Source organism: Balaenoptera acutorostrata, chromosome 16 (genome assembly GCF_949987535.1).
Source record: "Balaenoptera acutorostrata chromosome 16, mBalAcu1.1, whole genome shotgun sequence".
NCBI lineage: Eukaryota > Metazoa > Chordata > Mammalia > Artiodactyla > Balaenopteridae > Balaenoptera > Balaenoptera acutorostrata.
The window spans coordinates 16,458,960-16,479,009 of record NC_080079.1 but is presented as its reverse complement, the minus strand read 5'-3'; the positions used below and the strand labels follow the sequence as shown (position 1 = coordinate 16,479,009).

General features: G+C 37.3%; 1 protein-coding gene across 1 annotated transcript in view; it reads left to right on the top strand.

Moving 5' to 3' along the window:
• Nucleotides 1–19,832, top strand: part of TDRD1 (tudor domain containing 1) — a 37,536-nt gene extending 17,704 nt beyond the window's left edge. The window contains exons 13-23 of the mRNA XM_007173121.2: nucleotides 2,641–2,883; nucleotides 3,240–3,377; nucleotides 6,435–6,545; nucleotides 9,996–10,271; nucleotides 10,769–10,888; nucleotides 12,419–12,535; nucleotides 14,800–14,967; nucleotides 16,169–16,396; nucleotides 17,044–17,090; nucleotides 17,171–17,263; nucleotides 19,494–19,832. Coding sequence (XP_007173183.1) covers nucleotides 2,641–2,883; nucleotides 3,240–3,377; nucleotides 6,435–6,545; nucleotides 9,996–10,271; nucleotides 10,769–10,888; nucleotides 12,419–12,535; nucleotides 14,800–14,967; nucleotides 16,169–16,396; nucleotides 17,044–17,090; nucleotides 17,171–17,263 — 1,541 coding nt within the window. The 3' untranslated portion in view covers nucleotides 19,494–19,832. The remainder of the gene's footprint in view (nucleotides 1–2,640; nucleotides 2,884–3,239; nucleotides 3,378–6,434; nucleotides 6,546–9,995; nucleotides 10,272–10,768; nucleotides 10,889–12,418; nucleotides 12,536–14,799; nucleotides 14,968–16,168; nucleotides 16,397–17,043; nucleotides 17,091–17,170; nucleotides 17,264–19,493) is intronic.
• Nucleotides 19,833–20,050: the final 218 nt, after the last annotated feature.

Sequence of the window (20,050 nt, the reverse complement as noted above, 5' to 3'; positions counted from 1 at the left end):
GGAAGAGGTACAAACTACTATGTATAAAATAAGTAAGCTATAGGGATGTATAGTACAGCACAGGGAATATAACCAATATTTTATAATAACTTTAAGTGGAGCATAATCTATAAAAATACTGAATCACTGCGTTGTACACCTGAAACTAATACAGTATTGTAAATCAAATATACTTCAATTAAAAATTAATGATCTTTTTTAAAAAACTAATTTTTAAGAAAAAGATCATTTCCTTGGGATAGGTTGCAAAACGTACTTATATTTGCAAAATACCGCCTTAGGTGGAATGGAGGTGTCAGTGGGTATGCTTTTCATGTTTGTGATACATATTATGATTGTTCCCTAGGAAAGGTAGAACTCGTTTACACACCTACCAGAAACGTAGCAGGGAGTCAATTCCTTGACACATTGGCGTACCAAATATCGGGTGGGCCAAAGGTTCGGTTTTTTCCGTAAGATGGCTCTAGTAGCACTTAGTTGTCTTTAACTTCACTTGAAACAATTTTGTTAGATTGTATGTGACAGCTGTCATATCAGCGTGCATTTAAAAAAAGACTTATCAAAATTGGTGAATTTTTGTGTAGCCATTTTAATATTGAAGGTGGAAGAAAAAAAGCAACATTTTTGGCATATTCTTTATTCTTTCAAGAAAGGTAAAAATGCAACTGAAGTGCACAAAAAGATTTGTCGAGAAGGTGCTGTGACTGATTAAACGTGTCAAAAGTGGTTAGTGAAGTTTCGTGCTGGAGATTTCTCTCTGGACGATGCTCCACGGTTGGGTAGACCAGTTGAAGTTGATAGCGGTCAAATCAAAACAGTAATTGAGAACAATCAACGTTATACCACGCGGGAGAGAGCTGACATACTCAAAATATCCAAATTGAGCGCTGAAAATCATTTGCACCAGCTTGGTTATGTGAATCGCTTTGATGTTTGGGTTCCACATAAGTTAAGCGAAAAAAAACCTTCTTGACCATATTTCCACATGTGATTCTTTTTTTTTTTTTAAACATCTTTATTGGAGTATAATTGCTTCACAATGGTGTGTTAGTTTCTGCTTTATAACAAAGCGCATGGGATTCTTTACTGAAACGTAATGAAAACATTCCGTTTTTAAAACAAATTGTGACGGGAGATGAAAAGTGGATACTGTACAATAATATGGAATGGAAGAGATCATGGGGCAAGCGAAATGAACCACCACTAACCACACCAAAGGCCAGTCTTCATCCAAAGAAGGTGATGTTGTGTATGTGGTGGGATTGGAAGGGAGTCCTCTATCAGGACCTCCTTCCGGAAAACCAAAGGATTAATTCCAATAAGTACTGCTGCCAGTTAGACCAACTGAAAGCAGCACTCGACGAAAAGCGTCCAGAATTAGTCAATGGAAAACGCATAATCTTCCATCAGGATAACGCAAGACCACGTTTCTTTGATGACCAGGCAAAAACTGTTACAGCTTGCCTGGGAAGTTCTGATTCATCTGCTGTATTCACCAGATATTGCACCTTCAGATTTCCATTTATTTCGGTCTTTACAAAATTCTCTTAATGGAAAAAATTTCAATTCTCTGGAAGACTGTAAAAGGTACCTTTTACCTTCTTTGCTCAAAAAGATAAAAAGTTTTGGGAAGATGGAATTATGAAGTTGCCTGAAAAATGACAGAAAGTGTGGAACAAAAGGGTGAATATGTTGTTCGATAAAAGTCTTAGTGAAAATGAAAAATGTCTTTTACTTTTATTTAAAAAACGGAAGGTACTTTTGTCCTGCCCAATAGATATTTCTGTATTATTTCATCTTGGCCAATTTTGATAAGCTAAAAACTAAATCGTTTTAATTTGCTTCATTACCAGTGAGACCGGATGTTTTTTCATAAGTTACTTGGCTCTTAATTTTCTGAAATGACTTGGCATAACTTTGGGGTTGTTGATTTTTGTAAGTGCCCTTTCAGTAAATGCTACAGACGTTTCAGACGTCAGTATTAGTGACCAGTGTTTCTTCTGGATTGTTTTATACTTTTGTTTGTGATTTTCTTAACAACCTTATTGCCATATAATTTATATACCATAAAAAACACTGTTTTAGGGAATTCTCTGGCAGTCCAGTGGTTAAGACTCCGCCCTTTCACTGCCAAGGGCGTGGGTTTGATCCCTGGTCGGGGAACTAAGATCCTGCAAGCCGCGCGGCACAGCCAAAAAAAAAAAAAAAAAAAAAATCAGTGTTTTAGGTATACAATTCAGTGATTATTAGTAATTTACCAAGTTGTACAGCCATCACCATAATCCAGTTTTGGAACATTTCCATCACCCCACTGAGATCTCTTGTGCGCATTTATATATAGTTAATCCTAGCTTCCTAGGCAACCATTAATCTACTTTCGGTCTTCTAGATTTGCTTCTTTGGACATTTTGTATCAATGGATTTATGATGGTTTGTTTACATAGAAATATAGAAGCTTTTTACAGACTTTTTCTTTATAATTTTGCCTTCATTTTCGTGTTTAGAAAATCCTTCTCAGATGGGACTTTCTGGTTCCAGTGTTTGTCATAGAGTCCTTAAGTTTGTGGAAATGAGGAGCTAAATTTGTAAAGGCTTGCAGTAAGAAATATTTTAACATTCTTTTAAAAAATTCTTTGTTAGGAGTAAAGCCATCATCAGGAATTTGGACTTCAGAAGCTCTTTGTCTGATGAGAAAAACTGTACAGAACAAAATGATCACGGTGATAGTGGTGGACAAGCTGAAAAACAGTTCCCTGGTGGAACTTATGGATAGGTCTGTGATGCCCCACGTCAGTGTCACCAAAGTGCTCATCGATGCAGGCTTTGCCGTGGGGGACAAGGGGGTAGTGACAGATAAGCCCAGTGACATGAAAGGAGCCAGTGGTAAGTAAATTGTCCACCAGATAATGTCCGTGCTGGAATTCAGGTGGCTTTGTGAACGTATGGGTTCTCATACTTTAAACAAGAATTGATGTTGAGTACCTTTTGTCCTTTTAAATCAAGCATTCATCTAAAGAGTGTGTTTGGGTCACTGCAGCTGAAGATCTGTCAGAAATGTGAATTTGAAATTCGGAATTCAGTGAGGTAGTAATGGTTAATTCTCATACTAATTAACTTTCCTGCAAAGTCACTAAGAAAGTCATTGGACATTCAGTTCTTCAAAAGCAGACTCTAGCAGCCCTGCCTCCAACTCCCCGCTCTGGCCATTTGTTTTGCAAAACGTCCATTTATTTTCACAGTTCCCTCGGGTGTAGAAGCAGAAGTCAGTCTGTTGGAGTGGACATGGGTTGAACTTGCTGTTGATCAGACAGTAGATGTTGTGGTCTGTATGATGTATAGTCCTGGAGAATTTTACTGCCATGTGCTTAAAGAGGATGGTAAGTTGACTCTTATTTATTTCTTTTTACAGTACACTGGCATAGATAATAGGTCAAGATAAGTTTGTTATTGGGTGGTGAAACTGTTCTCTTTCCAGTAAAGGCCAAGTGGGTATTTGTACTTTCAAGAAAGATTTGGTTTTACTTGGTTGCCTTTTATTCCATTGTAAGACATTATTTCTGTTTTCAGTAGTCTCTGTTTAAACCAGCTTAGATTTCACAGAATGTCTCCTAAATTCATTTTTGAAAAATTTTAATTGTTGATCTCATTGACGTACAACACACATACAGGTAAGTGCACAAATACAAGTGCAGCATAACAAATTATCACAAAGTCAAAACCTTGTATAACCAATATCTGGTTACCAGTAACCCGGAAGTTTCCTTCAAGTCTCCTGACAATCAACTGCCACTTCTTTCTTTCAGAAGTAAATATGATCTTGCCTTCTAATAATAGCATAGATTAGTTTTTCCCATTTATGAACTTTATATAAATGGAATCATACAATATGTCCTCTTCTGTGCCTTGTTGCTTTTTTTTTTCACATTTGTGAGTTTGGACCATCATTTTCACGTGTGGCTGTAGCTCGTTTTTTGTTGCTGCATAGTGATCCGTTGTATGAATGTCTGCAATTTACTGTTCCTTTCTACTGTTGGACATTTGGGTTATTTCTAGTTCTGAGCTATAAAATGTTGGTAAGAATATTCTCATACAAATTTAGCGCACATGCATTTCCATTGAACATGTACCTAGGAATGAAATTACTGGCCAAATCTTAAAGGGTATGTGTATTTTCAGCTCTGATCAATGAATGCTAAAAAGTTTCCAAAGTGATCATGGCAGTTGTTGGTTTGAGAATTCTAGTTGCTCCACATCCTCGCAAACACTTTGTATTTTCCGTCTTTTTCCCTTGAGCCATTCTGGTGAGCATCATTGATTTTAACCTCTCTTAAGTTTTGGGTTTTCTCTCTGTCAAGTAAGGATGTTACCCTAGATAACTAAGTTCCTGCCTGGCTCCCAGTTTCTGAGATTTGTCATCCCTTCATACAGAATCATCTGGTAGATAGGCTACTATTTTAAAATATTTGCCACTTTCTTATTTTCATAAGTGATTGTACAAGCATATGGTACAAATTTTAAAGTTACAAAAGAGAATATAGTGAAAAGTAAGTTTCCCAGTTCTTCTTCTCAGATTTCTAAATATCCTTCCAGTTCCTTTTCTCAATGTTCTTAATATCTTTCCAAAAGTACTCTATACATATGCTTGTATGAATATATATACTCCTTTTTATGTAGGCATAAATGGTAAAATAAATAATATTTGCACTTTGCCTTTTTCTCCCACTCTGTCTTGGATATCAGTTCACATAGTGTTTCCTCCATCCTTTTTAAAATATACTTTTAATTTTGGAATAATTTTAGATTTACAGAAAAGTTGCCAAGATAGTACAGAGAGTTCCTGTATACCCCTAGTTTTCTCTATAGTACCACAATTATGTAAGATGTTAACATTTGTTACAACCTAAGAGACCCACATTGGTAAGTGTCTATGAACTAACCTCCAGACTTTATCTGGGTTTCGCTAGATGTCTTTTCCATTTCTGGTAATGTCCCTTTTCTGTCCCAGGGTACCGCATCACTGTACGTCCTCATTCCTTTTCATGGTTACATGGTATTCCCCTGTGTGGGTTTACCCTAATTTAGTTAACCTAGGTACGGATAGCTAAAGGATTCCTGGGTACAAGAATTTATTACTAAAAACAATTCTTGTAATCTGTGATTTTATTCTGAGACTATATCCTTGAGACAAATTCCTAAAATTGTACAATAGTTATTAAGTCAAAGGATATGTGTGCTTGTGCTCTTGAGAGAGTGCCCTCAAGAGGTCATCCAGGCTGATTTCCACCGTCAGTGTGTGAAAGTGCCCTCTCCCACACCATTTCCTGCAGTGTGTCCTTAAACTTTCTTATTTTGACTAATCTTGAAAGGTGACAATTCTAACTCGATACAACTTAATTTCCGTTTCTATGAATGGGTCTTTGCCACATATTTAAAAGATACTTTTCTTTTACTTATATAGTGTTCAGATCCCTTTACTTGGCATTTTAAAGCTCTCCATGGTCTGTATCTTTCCAAGCACATCTCTGGTGTTTTTCTTCAGTGATTCACCTTTCCATTCCTCTTCTCTGCCAGACTGCTCCCAGCAAGTGTTTTTTGGCTGCCTAATTTGGTACTTTGCCTCAGAGCCGTTTCTTTTTCTGGAATACCCTCTCCTTTTCTAGCAAACAAGTCATACTTCAGATTTCTCTATGAAGCCCTTAGTGCACAGAGCTCACCTCTCTGAAAGTCCTTAGCAGACACTATCTGTGCCAACCATTTAGTAATTACCTATACTCCTTCAGGACGGCTTATATGTAACTTCCTTTCTGTGCAGGCTTGTGCACTGTTTCCTGGTCCACGTGCAAAGCTCATGCTCTAGCATACTGACAACAATGCCATCATCATGGCTCTGTGCCCAGTAAATTGTTGGTATGGGGCTTACTGAGAGTATTAACTAAATAATGACTTATTTGCCCAATTTCTTTTTTTTTTTAAATAAATAATTTATTTATTTATTTATTTATAACTGTGTTGGGTCTTCGTTTCTGTGTGAGGACTTTCTCTAGTTGCGGCAAGCGGGGGCCATCTTCATCGCGGCGCGCGGGCCTCTCACTATCGCGGCCTCTCTTGTTGCGGAGCACAGGCTCCAGACGCGCAGGCTCAGTAGTTGTGGCTCACGGGCCCAGCTGCCCCGCGGCATGCGGGATCTTCCCAGACCAGGGCTCGAACCCGTGTCCCCTGCATTAGCAGGCAGATTCTCAACCACTGCGCCACCAGGGAAGCCCTGCCCAATTTCTTAATAAGGAAAGGGGAAAGGTATTTGGTGTACTTTACAGTTGCTTGGGGATGTGCCTGGGTTTTTATGATCATCAAAACACTTTCCAACTTTAAATGAAAATCTGTTACTCTGCTGCATGTTTTTTAAATATTAAACACTATGTGTATTGTGTTTTCAGCTCTAAAGAAACTCAGTGACTTGAACAAATTGGTAGCAGAATATTGCCAGCAGAAGTTGCCTAATAATTTTAAGGCAGAAGTAGGGCAACCTTGTTGTGCTTTTTTTGTAGGTAAGTTGCAGTTGGCACAATATTGACTATATTAGAATCTTTTATTTCTTGACATTCAAACCTCATTTTTAGTGTGTATTTTCTTCCTGATGTTTAAGCAGATATTTTTCATAATCAAAATTAAATGAATGCTTAAAATACCGTGTTTTTTTTCTTCTCTCTTTGTAACAAGGAGCCTCCAAATGATACATTCTTACCTAACTTTGTCAAATGCTTTTCTTTCCAGAATTTCTGATAATATTAAAAGCTAGAGAATGGGAAACCTGTTCACTGCAGATTCATTGTTTCTTCTGGTCACCCTGTGCATGTTTATTTTGAAAATATGTTTGATGAAACACCTTAAATTTCATTGCATGTTTTTCTGTTTATTTTTTCTATTATTTACCAAGTAACAAGTGAAACAATCTCATTAGCGGTGAGAATATTACAAGTCTTCCAGTTTGACAAATATGATCAAGTTTATTAAGTCTTTACTTCACTTAATATTCTGCTTATTGGTTAGGTTATGAATGAAATCTTTATAGTAGATGTAAAAGTGTGATGCTATAAAAACTTTGGTGATATTCTAAGAATGAATTTTGAGAATTCTCCTTCTAGGGATTTCTGAATTAAAAACTAAAGGTGTTGTCTGGGAAGAGAAATATATTAGCTGCTTTAGACAAAGAATGGTCTTTTTCAAGATAAAAGTTTCAAACCTTAATAGAAGGGAAATATTCCATGTTACAAATTTTGTGTTAAATCTAGGTGATGGTAATTGGTATCGTGCTTTAGTCAAGGAAATCTTACCAAATGGAAACATTAAAGTACAGTTTGTGGATTATGGAAACATTGAAGAAGTTACTGCAGATGAACTCCAAATGATCCCATCCAAATTTTTAAAACTTCCATTTCAGGGGATACAGTGCTGGCTAGTAGGTACGGTGCAGAGTAAGAAATTTTCTCAACTGTCTTCTAATACTTAGAGTACATAAATTTCTCAGTATTAATATATTTATAATTTTAATATTTTGTGTAAGCTATTTTCTGTTTCATATTATAAAATTTAGAAACATATATTTAAAGATACTGGCCAAAATGTTCAGTGTTGATGTCAAAGTAAGGAAGCAGCTGCTTTTCTATACTTATGATAGGAGTGAAAACCGACGCTTTCTTTTGAAGACATTTTGTAGGATTCCTTAAGAGCCTCAAATATTCTTACCTTTTGTCTTAGCAAGTTTACTTCTAATAATTCATCCTAAAGAAATAATCATATGATTTCACAAAGTTCACCTACATGGAAATTCATTACACTGCTGTTAATAATAGCAAAACAACCTGAATAGCCAATAGTAGAGGCTTGGGTAAATGAGGATCCGTATAATGGGTAGTGGTAGTACCTATTTCATAGGTTTGTTGTGAAGATTATTAAATGAATGTTTAGATCAGGGTCTGGCACTCAAAGTTCTATTAAGTGTTCGTTCTTATTACACAGTCATTAAAATGTGAAATATGTGTTGATGTGAAGACTAGTTCATGATTTAAGTGAAGGAAGCAAGTTACGAAAGAGATGCAGGATGGCATTGTGATTAAGAGGACAGATCAGAAGCAGCTCTGCCTACTAGCTGTGAGACCTTAGGTAAACTGTTCAAACTCTGTGCTTCCTTTTGCTCATCTGGAAAATAACGGTACCTTCCTCAAAAAGGCATTAAGAATAAAAGAGATACAAGGCATAAAGCACTGAATAGTGCCTAACATTATAACTATTTTTATTATTATAAAAATTTATTTATAAAAGAACTATGAGTATATATGTGCATGTGTGTATTTCCATATGCACATAAAGATTATGAAAGGTTGGATACCAAAATGTTAATAGTGGTCATGTCTAGAAGCATTAGATGCTTTTTATTTTTCCTTTTGCCTGTTTTCTTTCTACTTATTTTACACTAGGTATGTTTTGGATTATTGTTTTTAATCACCATGTTTTATGTCAGTGTTTCTTAAAATATAACCCCTCCACCCCACAGCCAGTAGTATCAACATGAGAACTTGTTAAAAATGCAGATTCTTAGTCCCCACCCAAGACCTACTACTAAATTGGAAACTCTAGGGTGTGGCCGCAAAATCTGTTTTCACAAGCCCTCTACGTAATTCAGATGCACACTCACATTTGAGAATCACTGTTATGAAAATAAGGGTATAAGCCAAAGTTATCCCAGAAAGATAATTTTTGGTTAAATAATTAAAAATGATATTTTGAAATTATCATTGGAAAACTATCCACAAAGGTGAAAGTGTATGTTTAACATCTTTTACCAGAATAGTTGATAACTCATCATTGTGTATGTAACCATAGTGGCTTCTAAAAGAAATAATAATTCCATTTTTGCCTATTGGGAAAAATGCCAGGTGAAGATACGTTAGTGAGGAAAGTAAAGACGGATCCTGAGCCTCCTAAAACAGTAGTATATTTGTAGATGGCATTATCTGCAACTCAGGCACTGAGGATGTAGATATATAATTGATTATTGAGAATAGATATTCAAAATCACTGACCTGAATGGTAAACTTGGGAAGGGTCCAGTCCTGGATATTATTGAGGCAAAAAATGCAGCTTTGGGGCACAGAATTCTTCTTTTTTTTTTTTAACATCTTTATTGGAGTGTAATTGCTTTACAATGGTGTGTTAGTTTCTGCTTTATAACAAAGTGAATCAGTTATACATATACATATGTTCCCATGTCTCTTCCCTCTTGCGTCTCCCTCCCTCCCACCCTCCCTATCCCACCCCTCTAGGTGGTCACAAACCACCGAGCTGATCTCCCTGTGCTATGCGGCTGCTTCCCACTAGCTAGCTATTTTACGTTTGGTAGTGTATATATGTCCATGCCACTCTCTCACTTTGTCCCAGCTTACCCTTCCCCTTCCCCATATCCTCAAGTCCATTCTCTACTAGGTCTGTGTCTTTATTCCCGTCTTACCCTTAGGTTCTTCTTGACCTTTTTTTTTTTTTTTCTTAGATTCCATATATATGTGTTAGCATATGGTATTTGTTTTTCTCTTTCTGACTTACTTCACTCTGTATGACAGACTCTAGGTCCATCCACCTCACTACAAATAACTCAGTTTCGTTTCTTTTTATGGCTGAGTAATATTCCATTGTATATATGTGCCACATCTTCTTTATCCATTCATCTGTTGATGGACACTTAGGTTGCTTCCATGTCCTGACTATTGTAAATAGAGCTGCAATGAACATTTTGGTACATGACTCTTTTTGAATTATGGTTGAAAACTTCCCTAATATGGGAAAGGAAATAGTTAATCAAGTCCAGGAAGCACAGAAAGTCCCATACAGGATAGATCCAAGGAGAAACACGCCAAGACACATATTAATCAAACTATCAAAAATTAAATACAAAGAAAACATATTAAGGGCAGAATTCTTCTTAATGCTGTTTTATTTGTTAGATATACAGCCTAGAAACAAACGCTGGACCAGAGAAGCCATAGCAAGATTTCAGACGTGTGTCACAGGGATAAAACTCCAAGCCCGAGTGGTTGAAATCACTGAAAATGGAGTGGGAATTGAACTCACCGATCTTTCCACTTCTTATCCCAGGATAATTACTGATGTTCTGATTGAGGAACATCTGGTTTTAAAAGCTAGTTCACCATGTAAAGACTTAGTGAAAAACAGTCCTATTAATAAATATGGTCTTCAGATTGATGCCCCATGGCTTCAAGGTAACATTTTTAAAATGCTATTTAAATTTATGTTATCCTTTGCTTTTATAGGCTATGAAAATTTTTCTATTCCAAGTGACATGATTTTCCTGTAGAAATATGCTTTGTGGAAATAGATTAGTAATAGGTAAAGTTAGTTTAATATTTATGGAAACATGGTTTTTTTATTAAACACTGTACTCATTTTTAATGTAATTATTTGTCAGGCAGATGTGTATCATACAGCTATGTATCCTTTAAAGTTTGAGTAAATTTTAAGAATTAAATATACTACAGAAATGGAAATATACTACTGAAATATACTATAGGAGCATAATAGTTTAAGGATTCTTATTATAGATTGAGCTTTTTTGTAATGCACACCAAAATCCCTCGAATTAAACAGATTGTTTTATGAAAATACAGATTTTCGTTTTGGGAATTTGGGAATGTTGGTATTCAGTAGAATACTAAATTTTATCTTTTTCATGAGAGACCTGTATTTCATATGTTTTCAGCCACCTCTTCAGCGGAGCAGTGGAGGACAATAGAATTGCCAGTTAATAAAGCTGTACAGGCAAACATATTAGAAATTGTAAACCCAAACTTGTTTTATGCTCTACCAAATGAAATGCCAGGTAAGAAACCAAACAAAGTTTGAGACATGTTTATGCTGGTCTTTTAAACTGTAGAATGAACTTACCTGAATTCCTTAGGAAGTGATGGGGAGAAGAAGGTGATGATTTCTGTTTCACTCAGTGTTTTAGTTGATCATAATAACACTTAAGGAAAATTTAATTATAAAAACACGAACGTGAACATGCCCTGCATTCAGCACCTACTCCACCTGGTCTTGATCATCTACAGCTTTTTATAACAAAGCAACGTCCTTAATTACTGTATAATTTCTTGTTTAAAAATAGGTACTGTCTGTATTGAATTGTACTTACTACGCTAACCTTCTACAAGCATTAAGAGAATTTGAACCAAAACAGTTTTAGATACGTTGGAAGAGTACTTCCTAATCAGTCTATAATCACAGTGTTACTGTATCTTAGAAACTTAGAGAAATGTTTTACACGGGCCCTAATCATGAAGAAAAGTAGCATATAAATGTTGACTTTCCTTTTCCTTTTTTATTTTGTGAAAGATTACAATTAAGGCATCTCTTCAGTGTATTTTAGTTTTTTTTTTTTAATTCATTTATTTTATTTACTTATTTTTGGCTGCGTTGGGTCTTCGTTGCTGCGCGCGGGCTTTCTCTAGTTGCAGTGAGCGGGGGCTACTCTTCGTTCCGGTGCGTGGGCTTCTCATTGCGGTGGCTTCTCTTGTTGCGGAGCACAGGCTCTAGACCCGCGGGCTTCAGTAGTTGTGGCTCGCGGGCTCTAGAGCGCAGGCTCAGTAGTTGTGGTGCATGGGCTTTGTTGCTCCGTGGCATGTGGGATCTTCCCGGACCAGGGCTCGAACCCATGTCCCCTGCATTGGCAGGCGGATTCTTAACCACTGCGCCACCAAGGAAGCCCCAGTGTATTTAAGTTTATTCTTGCAGTATCAGAGGCTGAGTTAGTGCAAGTTTGCTATTCAAAATAATTTGCAGGTATTTGAAAGCTGAAAAAAATGAAAAATTTTTTTTTTCAAATGGTCAAACCAAGAATTGTGATAACAATAACTGCTCTTAAATTTATTCTCCAGTATTAGGAATAATCAACTTTAAACTGAATAGTGGAAAGCAGGGTCTTAGGATTATTGCATCCGGATTATTGCATCCTGACCATAACATATGGTATGATGAATTGGAAGTACTTTGCTTCATTTAATTAACTGTAACACACTTAACTGAAAAGTATACTGAACAGTCGTAAAACTGCAACTTAATAGAACAAGTTTTTGTAGAAGGAACACACTAGAATAGCCACCCTGATCAAGAAATTAGCCCCCCAGTGGCTTCCTTCTTGCCCCCTCCCAGTCTTGCATCCCTTCCCCACAAGGTAACCAGTAGTGGTTTTATCTTTTTTTGGCTTTATCTATTTTAAAAATATAAATGTATATTTTAATATATATGGGGTCTTTTTTGAGTGATTAGATTTGACTTTCCTTTTTATATAAATACTTCTATAAATAGTAGCATTGAAAATTTCTTCACAAAACATTTTCTATATATATTTTAGAAGATCAGGAAAAACTGTGTGTATTGACAGCCGAATTGTTAGAATACTGCAGTGCTCAGAAAAGTCGATCGGCCTATAGACCAAAAATTGGAGATGCGTGCTGTGCCAGATACACAGGTAAGACTCTTTTCTATTCCCCAAACAGTGTTCACTTTAAAATTTAGATTTACAGTTTAAAAGTGTATTTAGTTTCCTTCTTCTTTTGTATGACAACTAGATCTACAATTTCCCTCTCTTTCTTCCCAGTAGGAATGTGTCATAATTTTTGTTTAGATAAGTATTCTGTATTACATTATTAGGTTTGCATAAACAGTATTCACAGCCTACCCATGTAGTTACTATAATTACATTTTTCTTTTGCAGCCTTTTTTGTTACTCGTGTTCTATATACTTTCACTAATGATCTCCAGTTCTCTGCATTGGTATAAATTCTCTCCATGAATACTGCCTGTACTTTATCAACTTTTATCATATTGTAGGCAGCTCCAGCCTTCTGACCCACTCTTATCCAGACTGCTTGTCCTCCAGACCTGAGCTGTCATCCTGAAATTTTCCTTTCACCATCATGCTGGAGATTGTTTCAGCACGAACCCCCTATGTTTCTTGGATTTCTCTCCCACCACACCTTGTTGGCTAGATTTCTCCCTCCCTCGTCTCAACTTGTTTTCTGGGTCCTTTACTTTTGATTTACTCTTAATATTTTGGTATATCTATCTCATCTTCTAGAAGCTGAGAAAAGGTACATGTAAGATAAATATTGTTATCTTTCATGTTTGAAAAAGTCTTTATTCTACCCTAATAGTTACTTGATAGCTTACCTGTAGATAGAATTCTAGGTTGGAAATCATCTTTCTCTTAAAATTTTGAAGGCATTGTGGGTGTTGCTGGTGGAGAGGTGGATGTCATTCAGGTTCTCCAAACTTTGTACGTATTTTTTTCCTCCTTTCTGGAACTTTTGGTAATCTCTTCATCCCAAGTTTTGAATTTTATGATGTGACTCAGCACTGGTTTTGTTTTCACCATTGTACTGAGCTCCCAGTGGGTGGGCCCTTTAGAAATTCATGAGCTTCAGTTTTGAAAATTTTTCCTGAATTTTTTTATTCCTTTCTTTTATTTCCTGCTCCTTTATGAACTCCAAGTATTCTCATGTTGGACTTAAACTCTTCTGCTGAATTTCCTTTGCTGTTTTTTTTTTTTTAAGAGATTTCCTCAGTTTTCTCTTCCAGCCTTTCGTATTTCATTTTTAATATCACATTTTTGGTTTCAGTAGCTTTTTTTGTTTCTCAAGTGTGTGGTTTTTAATAACTGTCTTGTACTTGCTTCAAGGATGGAAGGTCATTTCTCCGAGGCTGTTAATATCATTCTTTTAATTTTCATGGTCTTCTCCGTCTTTGGGTCTCTGTTTCCTTGAGTTTGTGTTTGTTTTGGTCTTCTCTTTCATGTCAGAGACTTTCTTCTACTATCTGGTCATCCTTCGCTGTTCGTTTATGTAAGGTGAAGCACTAAGAAGCTAATTGGAAGTTCCTTTGTGCGCAGGCAGAGCTTGTCTGCTTAGTGGACTTTCCTGTAGGGTGACCTGGCTCTGCCGTTTCACTGGGAACTCCTGATGCCTGTGTCTTGAAGTGCTTTTGCTTGAGATGGTCGTCTCCTGCCTGGAGTGCATAGCTTGCCTGACAGGGTTCTTGTAAACTCCCTCCTCTGCTCTGCCTCACGTTCCCCAGTCCATAGTCTTTCTGGTTCGTCCTCTCTGGAGAGGAAACTAGTCTTCTGCCCATGGGTAGGAGCAGTTACCTGAAAAGGGGGAATTTTCTAAGCGTTATTAAAACACATAAACATAAAACTGATCTTTTCTCTTTAGCAACTTTAAAAATAGATATTACGTGTAAATGTGTTTATAAACTAAAGTTTATTCACATGCCTTGGGAAAGCAACTCTGCTTCCGTTATCCAATCCCCGTTTCATCTCCGTCTTTGCTCCAACTTTTGAATGAGTAGCGTCAATTATTGAGCCTTGATTGCTTGGGGATTTGAGATGCAAACTGAGATGCTTCTTGGCTTCTTTACACCCAGCTTTAGTTGAGCTCTGCTAAATCATTTCCACTGATGTGTTTGCTTTCCACCTTCCACTATTACATTGTCTTCCCTCTTGTTCTCTATCCTTGTGGTTTTAGGCCTTTTTCTATTTAGTCCTGTAACTGTCTTTTGAGTAGAATCTGCAAGAAGTAGATGTGATGCTCGTATTTAATCTAGACTCCTTGATGTGAAGTCAGAAGTCTTGGTGTGAATTTCTAAGTGATGTAAATGTAACTGTGAATAACCATCTTAAAGGAGGAGGGCATCATTGAACGTAACTTCTCACCTGAGATTCCTTTGTATTTTCAGGTGATGATTTCTGGTACCGTGCCATTGTTCTGGGGACATCAGCTGCTGATGTGAAAGTGCTCTATGCAGACTATGGAAACATTGAAACTCTGCCTCTTTGCAGAGTGCAGCCAATCGCTGCCAGCCACCTGGAGCTTCCTTTCCAAATTATTAAATGTTCCCTTGAAGGTAGACAATTAAGTCACTTTCCAATTTGGGTGTCTGTGGGATTTTTTTCTTTCTTTTATAGCACTAAGTCTGAAACAAATGGGTATTTTAGGACTTCCCTGGTAGCGCGGTGGTTAAGAATCCGCTTGCCAATGCAGGGGACACGGGTTCGAGTCCTGGTCCGGGAAGATCCCACATGCCGCGGAGCAGCTAAGCCTGTGCGCCACAACTAAGGAGCCTGTGCTCTAGAGCCCGCGAGCCACAACTACTGAACCCACGTGCCACAACTACTGAAGCCCACGCGCCTAGAGCCCCTGCTCCACAACAAGAGAAGCCACCGCAGTGAGAAGCCTGCGCACCGCAACGAAGAGTAGCCCCTGCTCACCGCAACTAGAGAAAGCCCGCACGCAGCAATGAAGACCCAACGCAGCCAAAAATAAAATTAAAAATTAAAAAAAAAGGGTATTTTAAGCAACGGCCCAGATTTCTAAATATCAAGCAGAGATTACAAAAAAATCTCATACCTTTTATTGTTCTTTCATTCTCACAAAAATTATGTTCATATGTTCCACCTTTGTTTTACAGATTAGTTTCAGAGAGTCAAGACTCAGAGATTCTGGTTTGCCTCGGGTTGCAAAGCTAGTTAAGTGGCAGGGCCAGGGTGAACTGGGGTCAGTCATCTGACCTCTCGCGTGGGGGTCTTTCTGCTTTGTCACAGAGGCGAGAGACACTCAAATGGCAGCATTTGGGGCTACCTTCCCATTCATACCGTGTCTGCGTATTTATTCAGCCCTTCAGTTGGAATTGGAATAAAAGGAACTAAAATGTGAAAGTAGCGTTTTATTCTTACTCCTGATTTCTTTACCCAGAGGTCCCAGTAGATAATAACGCACTGATTTCCTCACAGTCTGCTTTGGTTTTGACTCGGAGAGTTGGAAAATTATATTTATTATTGTTTGCTTCTACCATTAGAATGTAAGTCCACAAAGGCAGACATTTGTCTGTTTTGTGGCTTCTAGACCTAAATTAATGCTTGACATAGTAGGGATCGAGGAATATTTATTAAGTTTGATTTTTTTGAATGCAACAGCAGTAGTACATCAAAGCATACCTAAACCTAGCTAAAATCAGTGAGCCTTTTGCTTATTATCCTTAGATAATTTATCTAAATATCATCTTTCAGGAACTTGAAGATTAACTCTAGTAATCAATTTTTTTCCAGGACCAGTGGAATTGAATGGAAGCTGTTCTCAGTTAATAATAGAGCTACTGAAAAATTTCATGTTGCATCAGAATGTAATGCTTTCTGTGAAAGGATTTGTCAAGAATGTCCACACAGTGTCAGTTGAGAAGTGTTCTGAGAATGGTACTATCAATTTGGCTGATAAGCTGGTGATGTATGGTCTGGCGAAAAAGATCACATCTAAAAAGCAAAGTGCTTTAAATAAAGGTATTTTTTTCAAGTCTAATTAATAGCAGATGTAAGTGTAACCAAGAACAGACGTAATCAATTTAGTTGACCTGATCTTTCCTTATTCTCTGTGGCCACGCTCCCTCTGTCATCCTCCTCTACAAATCCAGCAGCAGGGTGCTGACTCACGTTGCCACCTCAGAGGAGCCACCTGGAAGGAAGCAGGCCTCCCAGTCCAGATTTTCCTTAGATCAGGCTCAGCGACACTGTTGATAGAATTGATGCTGAGAGCTTTAGAAATGTCAAGCATTCAGAGTAGCTTCCAACTTCCTTTTGATCCTGATCAAAGTGAGAAGAACTCAACATATTTGAGAATGGATCTTACTAGTTATTTCATAAGATGATGCTTTGGCAGGCCTGCCCTCAACCAAAAAGAGATACCCCGTGTATGATAGGCAAAAGACCTGAAACCTTGGAGGTAAGGGCACTCATTTGGTAAAACCCAGGACAGGAGGAGATAACATAAAGCCCAAATGAAAAATTAATTGCTCAGGTCCTTTGTAGTTGGAAAGGATCTGCCCTGAGGGGCAGATCTGTATATGTTCAGACTGCAGGTTTTGTTTTGTTTTGTTTTTCCTGTTACTTATAGTGCTAGTCGTCTAATGGCTTTTTGCATTTGCTTTTAGAAAAGGTGAACAGGATGAATTGCTGCTGCACAGAGCTACAGAAACAAGTGGGTAAAATTTCCTTTAAGTGAAATTATCCTCCCAACATTTTTAGGAATGAAGTAACACCATTTCTTCTCACCCTCAGGTTGAAAAACATGAACAGATTCTTCTCTTCCTCTTAAACAATCCAACCAATCAAAACAAATTTATTGAAATGAAAAAATTGTTTAAAAGTTAAGTAAGTTAAATTTGATGATTTTGCACTTGTGTAACCTGCAGCAGGACATCTCCAGTCATGTTGTCATGACAGAGCTAATGGGGTGACACCCGTTTTGAGGCTGTACTTTATTCTGCAGTCTGATGATCTGAGGTCTGGCTGTAGTGTTTCTGCTGTCTTCCTAGGTTTTGTTTGGTAAGCTCCCTTTGACACTGCTAGTGGGACTGAGTCCAGGGCTGTCCGGGTTGCAGCGTCCTTTCCTTACTGTGTTTGACATAGAGACAGCTCTTGATGATATTTGCAGGGACTTGTAAAAATTGTCATGAGGTCAAGCTTAGCCTGAAATTCTTTGTGTCTAGAGTGAAATTAACTCTCCCTTGTACGCACTTCTATAAAAACACGTAGCCCTTTTTGTGAAGCGGTTCTAAGAGGCCAAGAACAGAAAATGGGCTGCACTGATAGTATAGTTCATTTCAGAACAAAACATAGTCTTACTGTTCTGACTGCGGTGACTCTAGTGCTTAAAGACTACATTGGTGGATTTTGAATAGTGGTTCCCCTGCTTTTTTATATTGCCTTGGGATCCTTTGTTCTAAGGTGGCCCTCGGAAATTGTTTTGTGATCAGTAGCCAATTAGAACTTCTGATCAAAATGAAATTGTCCTTCTCACCACTTTGAATTGATAGAATTCTAGCTAAAAGCAAAGGATCTTTGACTTACTTAGTATGTGCACTCTTGCTGGCTAACATGCAGTTTATATCTGACCATTTGCAAGTAGCTCCCGAGGTCCTCCTGCTCTCGGGGGCTCTGTGGGTGTAGCAACTCTCAAGGAGGTACCTACTGGGGTCAAACCTATTCTCCACGTGATAATGGACAGTTGTTTTGTTTCTGTTTCTAAGAAAGTATGGCTAAGTTCTAAGCTAAATATCATTCATGCAAGATCAAGAGTTTTGATTCTCATGGTTTATTTTGAGATGATTTATTTTACTTCAAGTTTTGGGTTATTTTTAATAAATGCTGACTTGCAGTTACAACTTTCAGTCCTTTCTAATACATTAAGTTTTAATACTGACTGCTGTTTTGTGTACCATACTTGAGTTTAGAATCTTAAGTTTAATGATAATTTAAATTTCATAGATTGAGGAGCATGCAATGACATGAACTTCTGGAATTTAGTCCTAGTGCCAAATCATCATATTTCTAATCAAGTTGATTAACTGTATGTGCTTTAATCTTTATATGTGTGCAATAAGCTTTTTTCCGCATAAGAATATTGAGTGTGTTTGGGTACACAACTTCAGGTGAAACCTGTATTTTCCATTGTTTCTAAATAGATTGAAGACATTACCTTAAAAAAAAAAAAAAAAACCACTTGATTTAAAGCGTAGTGGTTGAACTGGCTTTACCCCTGCTGCAGGAATAAATACATAGTTTGTCTACCTTTGAATACAGTGTAATACCTTATATTTGGGTAGTGCATTATTTAATAGTCACATATTTAATCTTCACAGTGCCCAGAAGATTAAAAGAAGGTAGGGCTCATTTTATAGATGAGGAGGTGAAGGCTCAGGGAGGTTAAATGGCTGCCCAAAAACCACACACACAGACTGGAAAGTAGGTCTTACAATGCAAGCTGAATTCTCCGTACCGCCGTTTGCTGCTTACCTGTAGCTGTGCAACAATATCATTTTAGATTAGATCACTTCTGGAGGGCAAGAAACTAAGGGGTTATGTTACTAGAAAAAATTACACACATGGTTCCTTAAGCATACTTCCTTCATTGTGGTGAAAATATAGTTGGATAATTGTTTAAATTATTCTTCTTAGAGAAAGATAAAATGTGCTTAAAGTTTCAGTGTTTTCATCATCTCTGGAGAAACTTGTTTTAATTTGTTAGTAATTTTATTGTAAAATTGCTAAACTAGGCGTGATGTGATGATGAGAACATAAAACTCTCTGTAATCTATTATTCAAAAGCGGTAAGTATTTCAGCATACAAGTTAATAAAAATATTTTTTATATTTGGAGGAGAGCAAACAGCTGTATTTTATATCTGTGAAGGGGAGAACAGACAGCTGTACTGGACATAAAGCACTGTTACTGTGGCGGTGAATTTTTTTTAACCGGCAGATTTGACTTAATTTCAGTTAAAAGTGAATATTTGGTTTGCTTTTACTTAAGATAGAAATTAAGAACCATGGTGATTGAGTTTTTATATAAGGCATAATGATAGTTGATTTTTCTCTTGCAGAAACACTCTCTCTTGGAGATCAACACTTAACGAGAAAGGAAGTAGCGAAGGCTAGACTTAGGAGAGAAAGTACCGCATCTTGTGTCTTTGTTTCTTGGAAACTTTTTCTTTAATGACATTTTATGCCTGAATTTTGTTTGCTTACCACTCTTCTGTCTAGGTTGGGTAGTTTTATTAATCTATCATATAACTTTTTATTACTTAAAGATACTGAAGAAGATATGGCTCTGGGTTAATACTGGATCAATTTAGTTGATAGACACATGAGTTTTATTTTTTGGATTTTTCTGTATGTTTGATATAGTTCATAGTAAAATATGCCCTGCTCTCCCTGTCACAATCTGCCTCTTGCACATAATAAATGTTCTTTGGTTTGTTGTTGCTTGGGTCTCGGCCCTTCTTATCCTGTTCTCTCTGAGGTCATCAGCTTCTTTCTCTCCATCTTGATTCGGATGACGTTTCCCTCAGCCTTTGGGCACAGTCTGCCCTTGGGCTCTCACCCACTAGGTGGGCGGAAGGCAGTTCCTCTTTCTGCTCCTGCCATCCATAGGTACCTT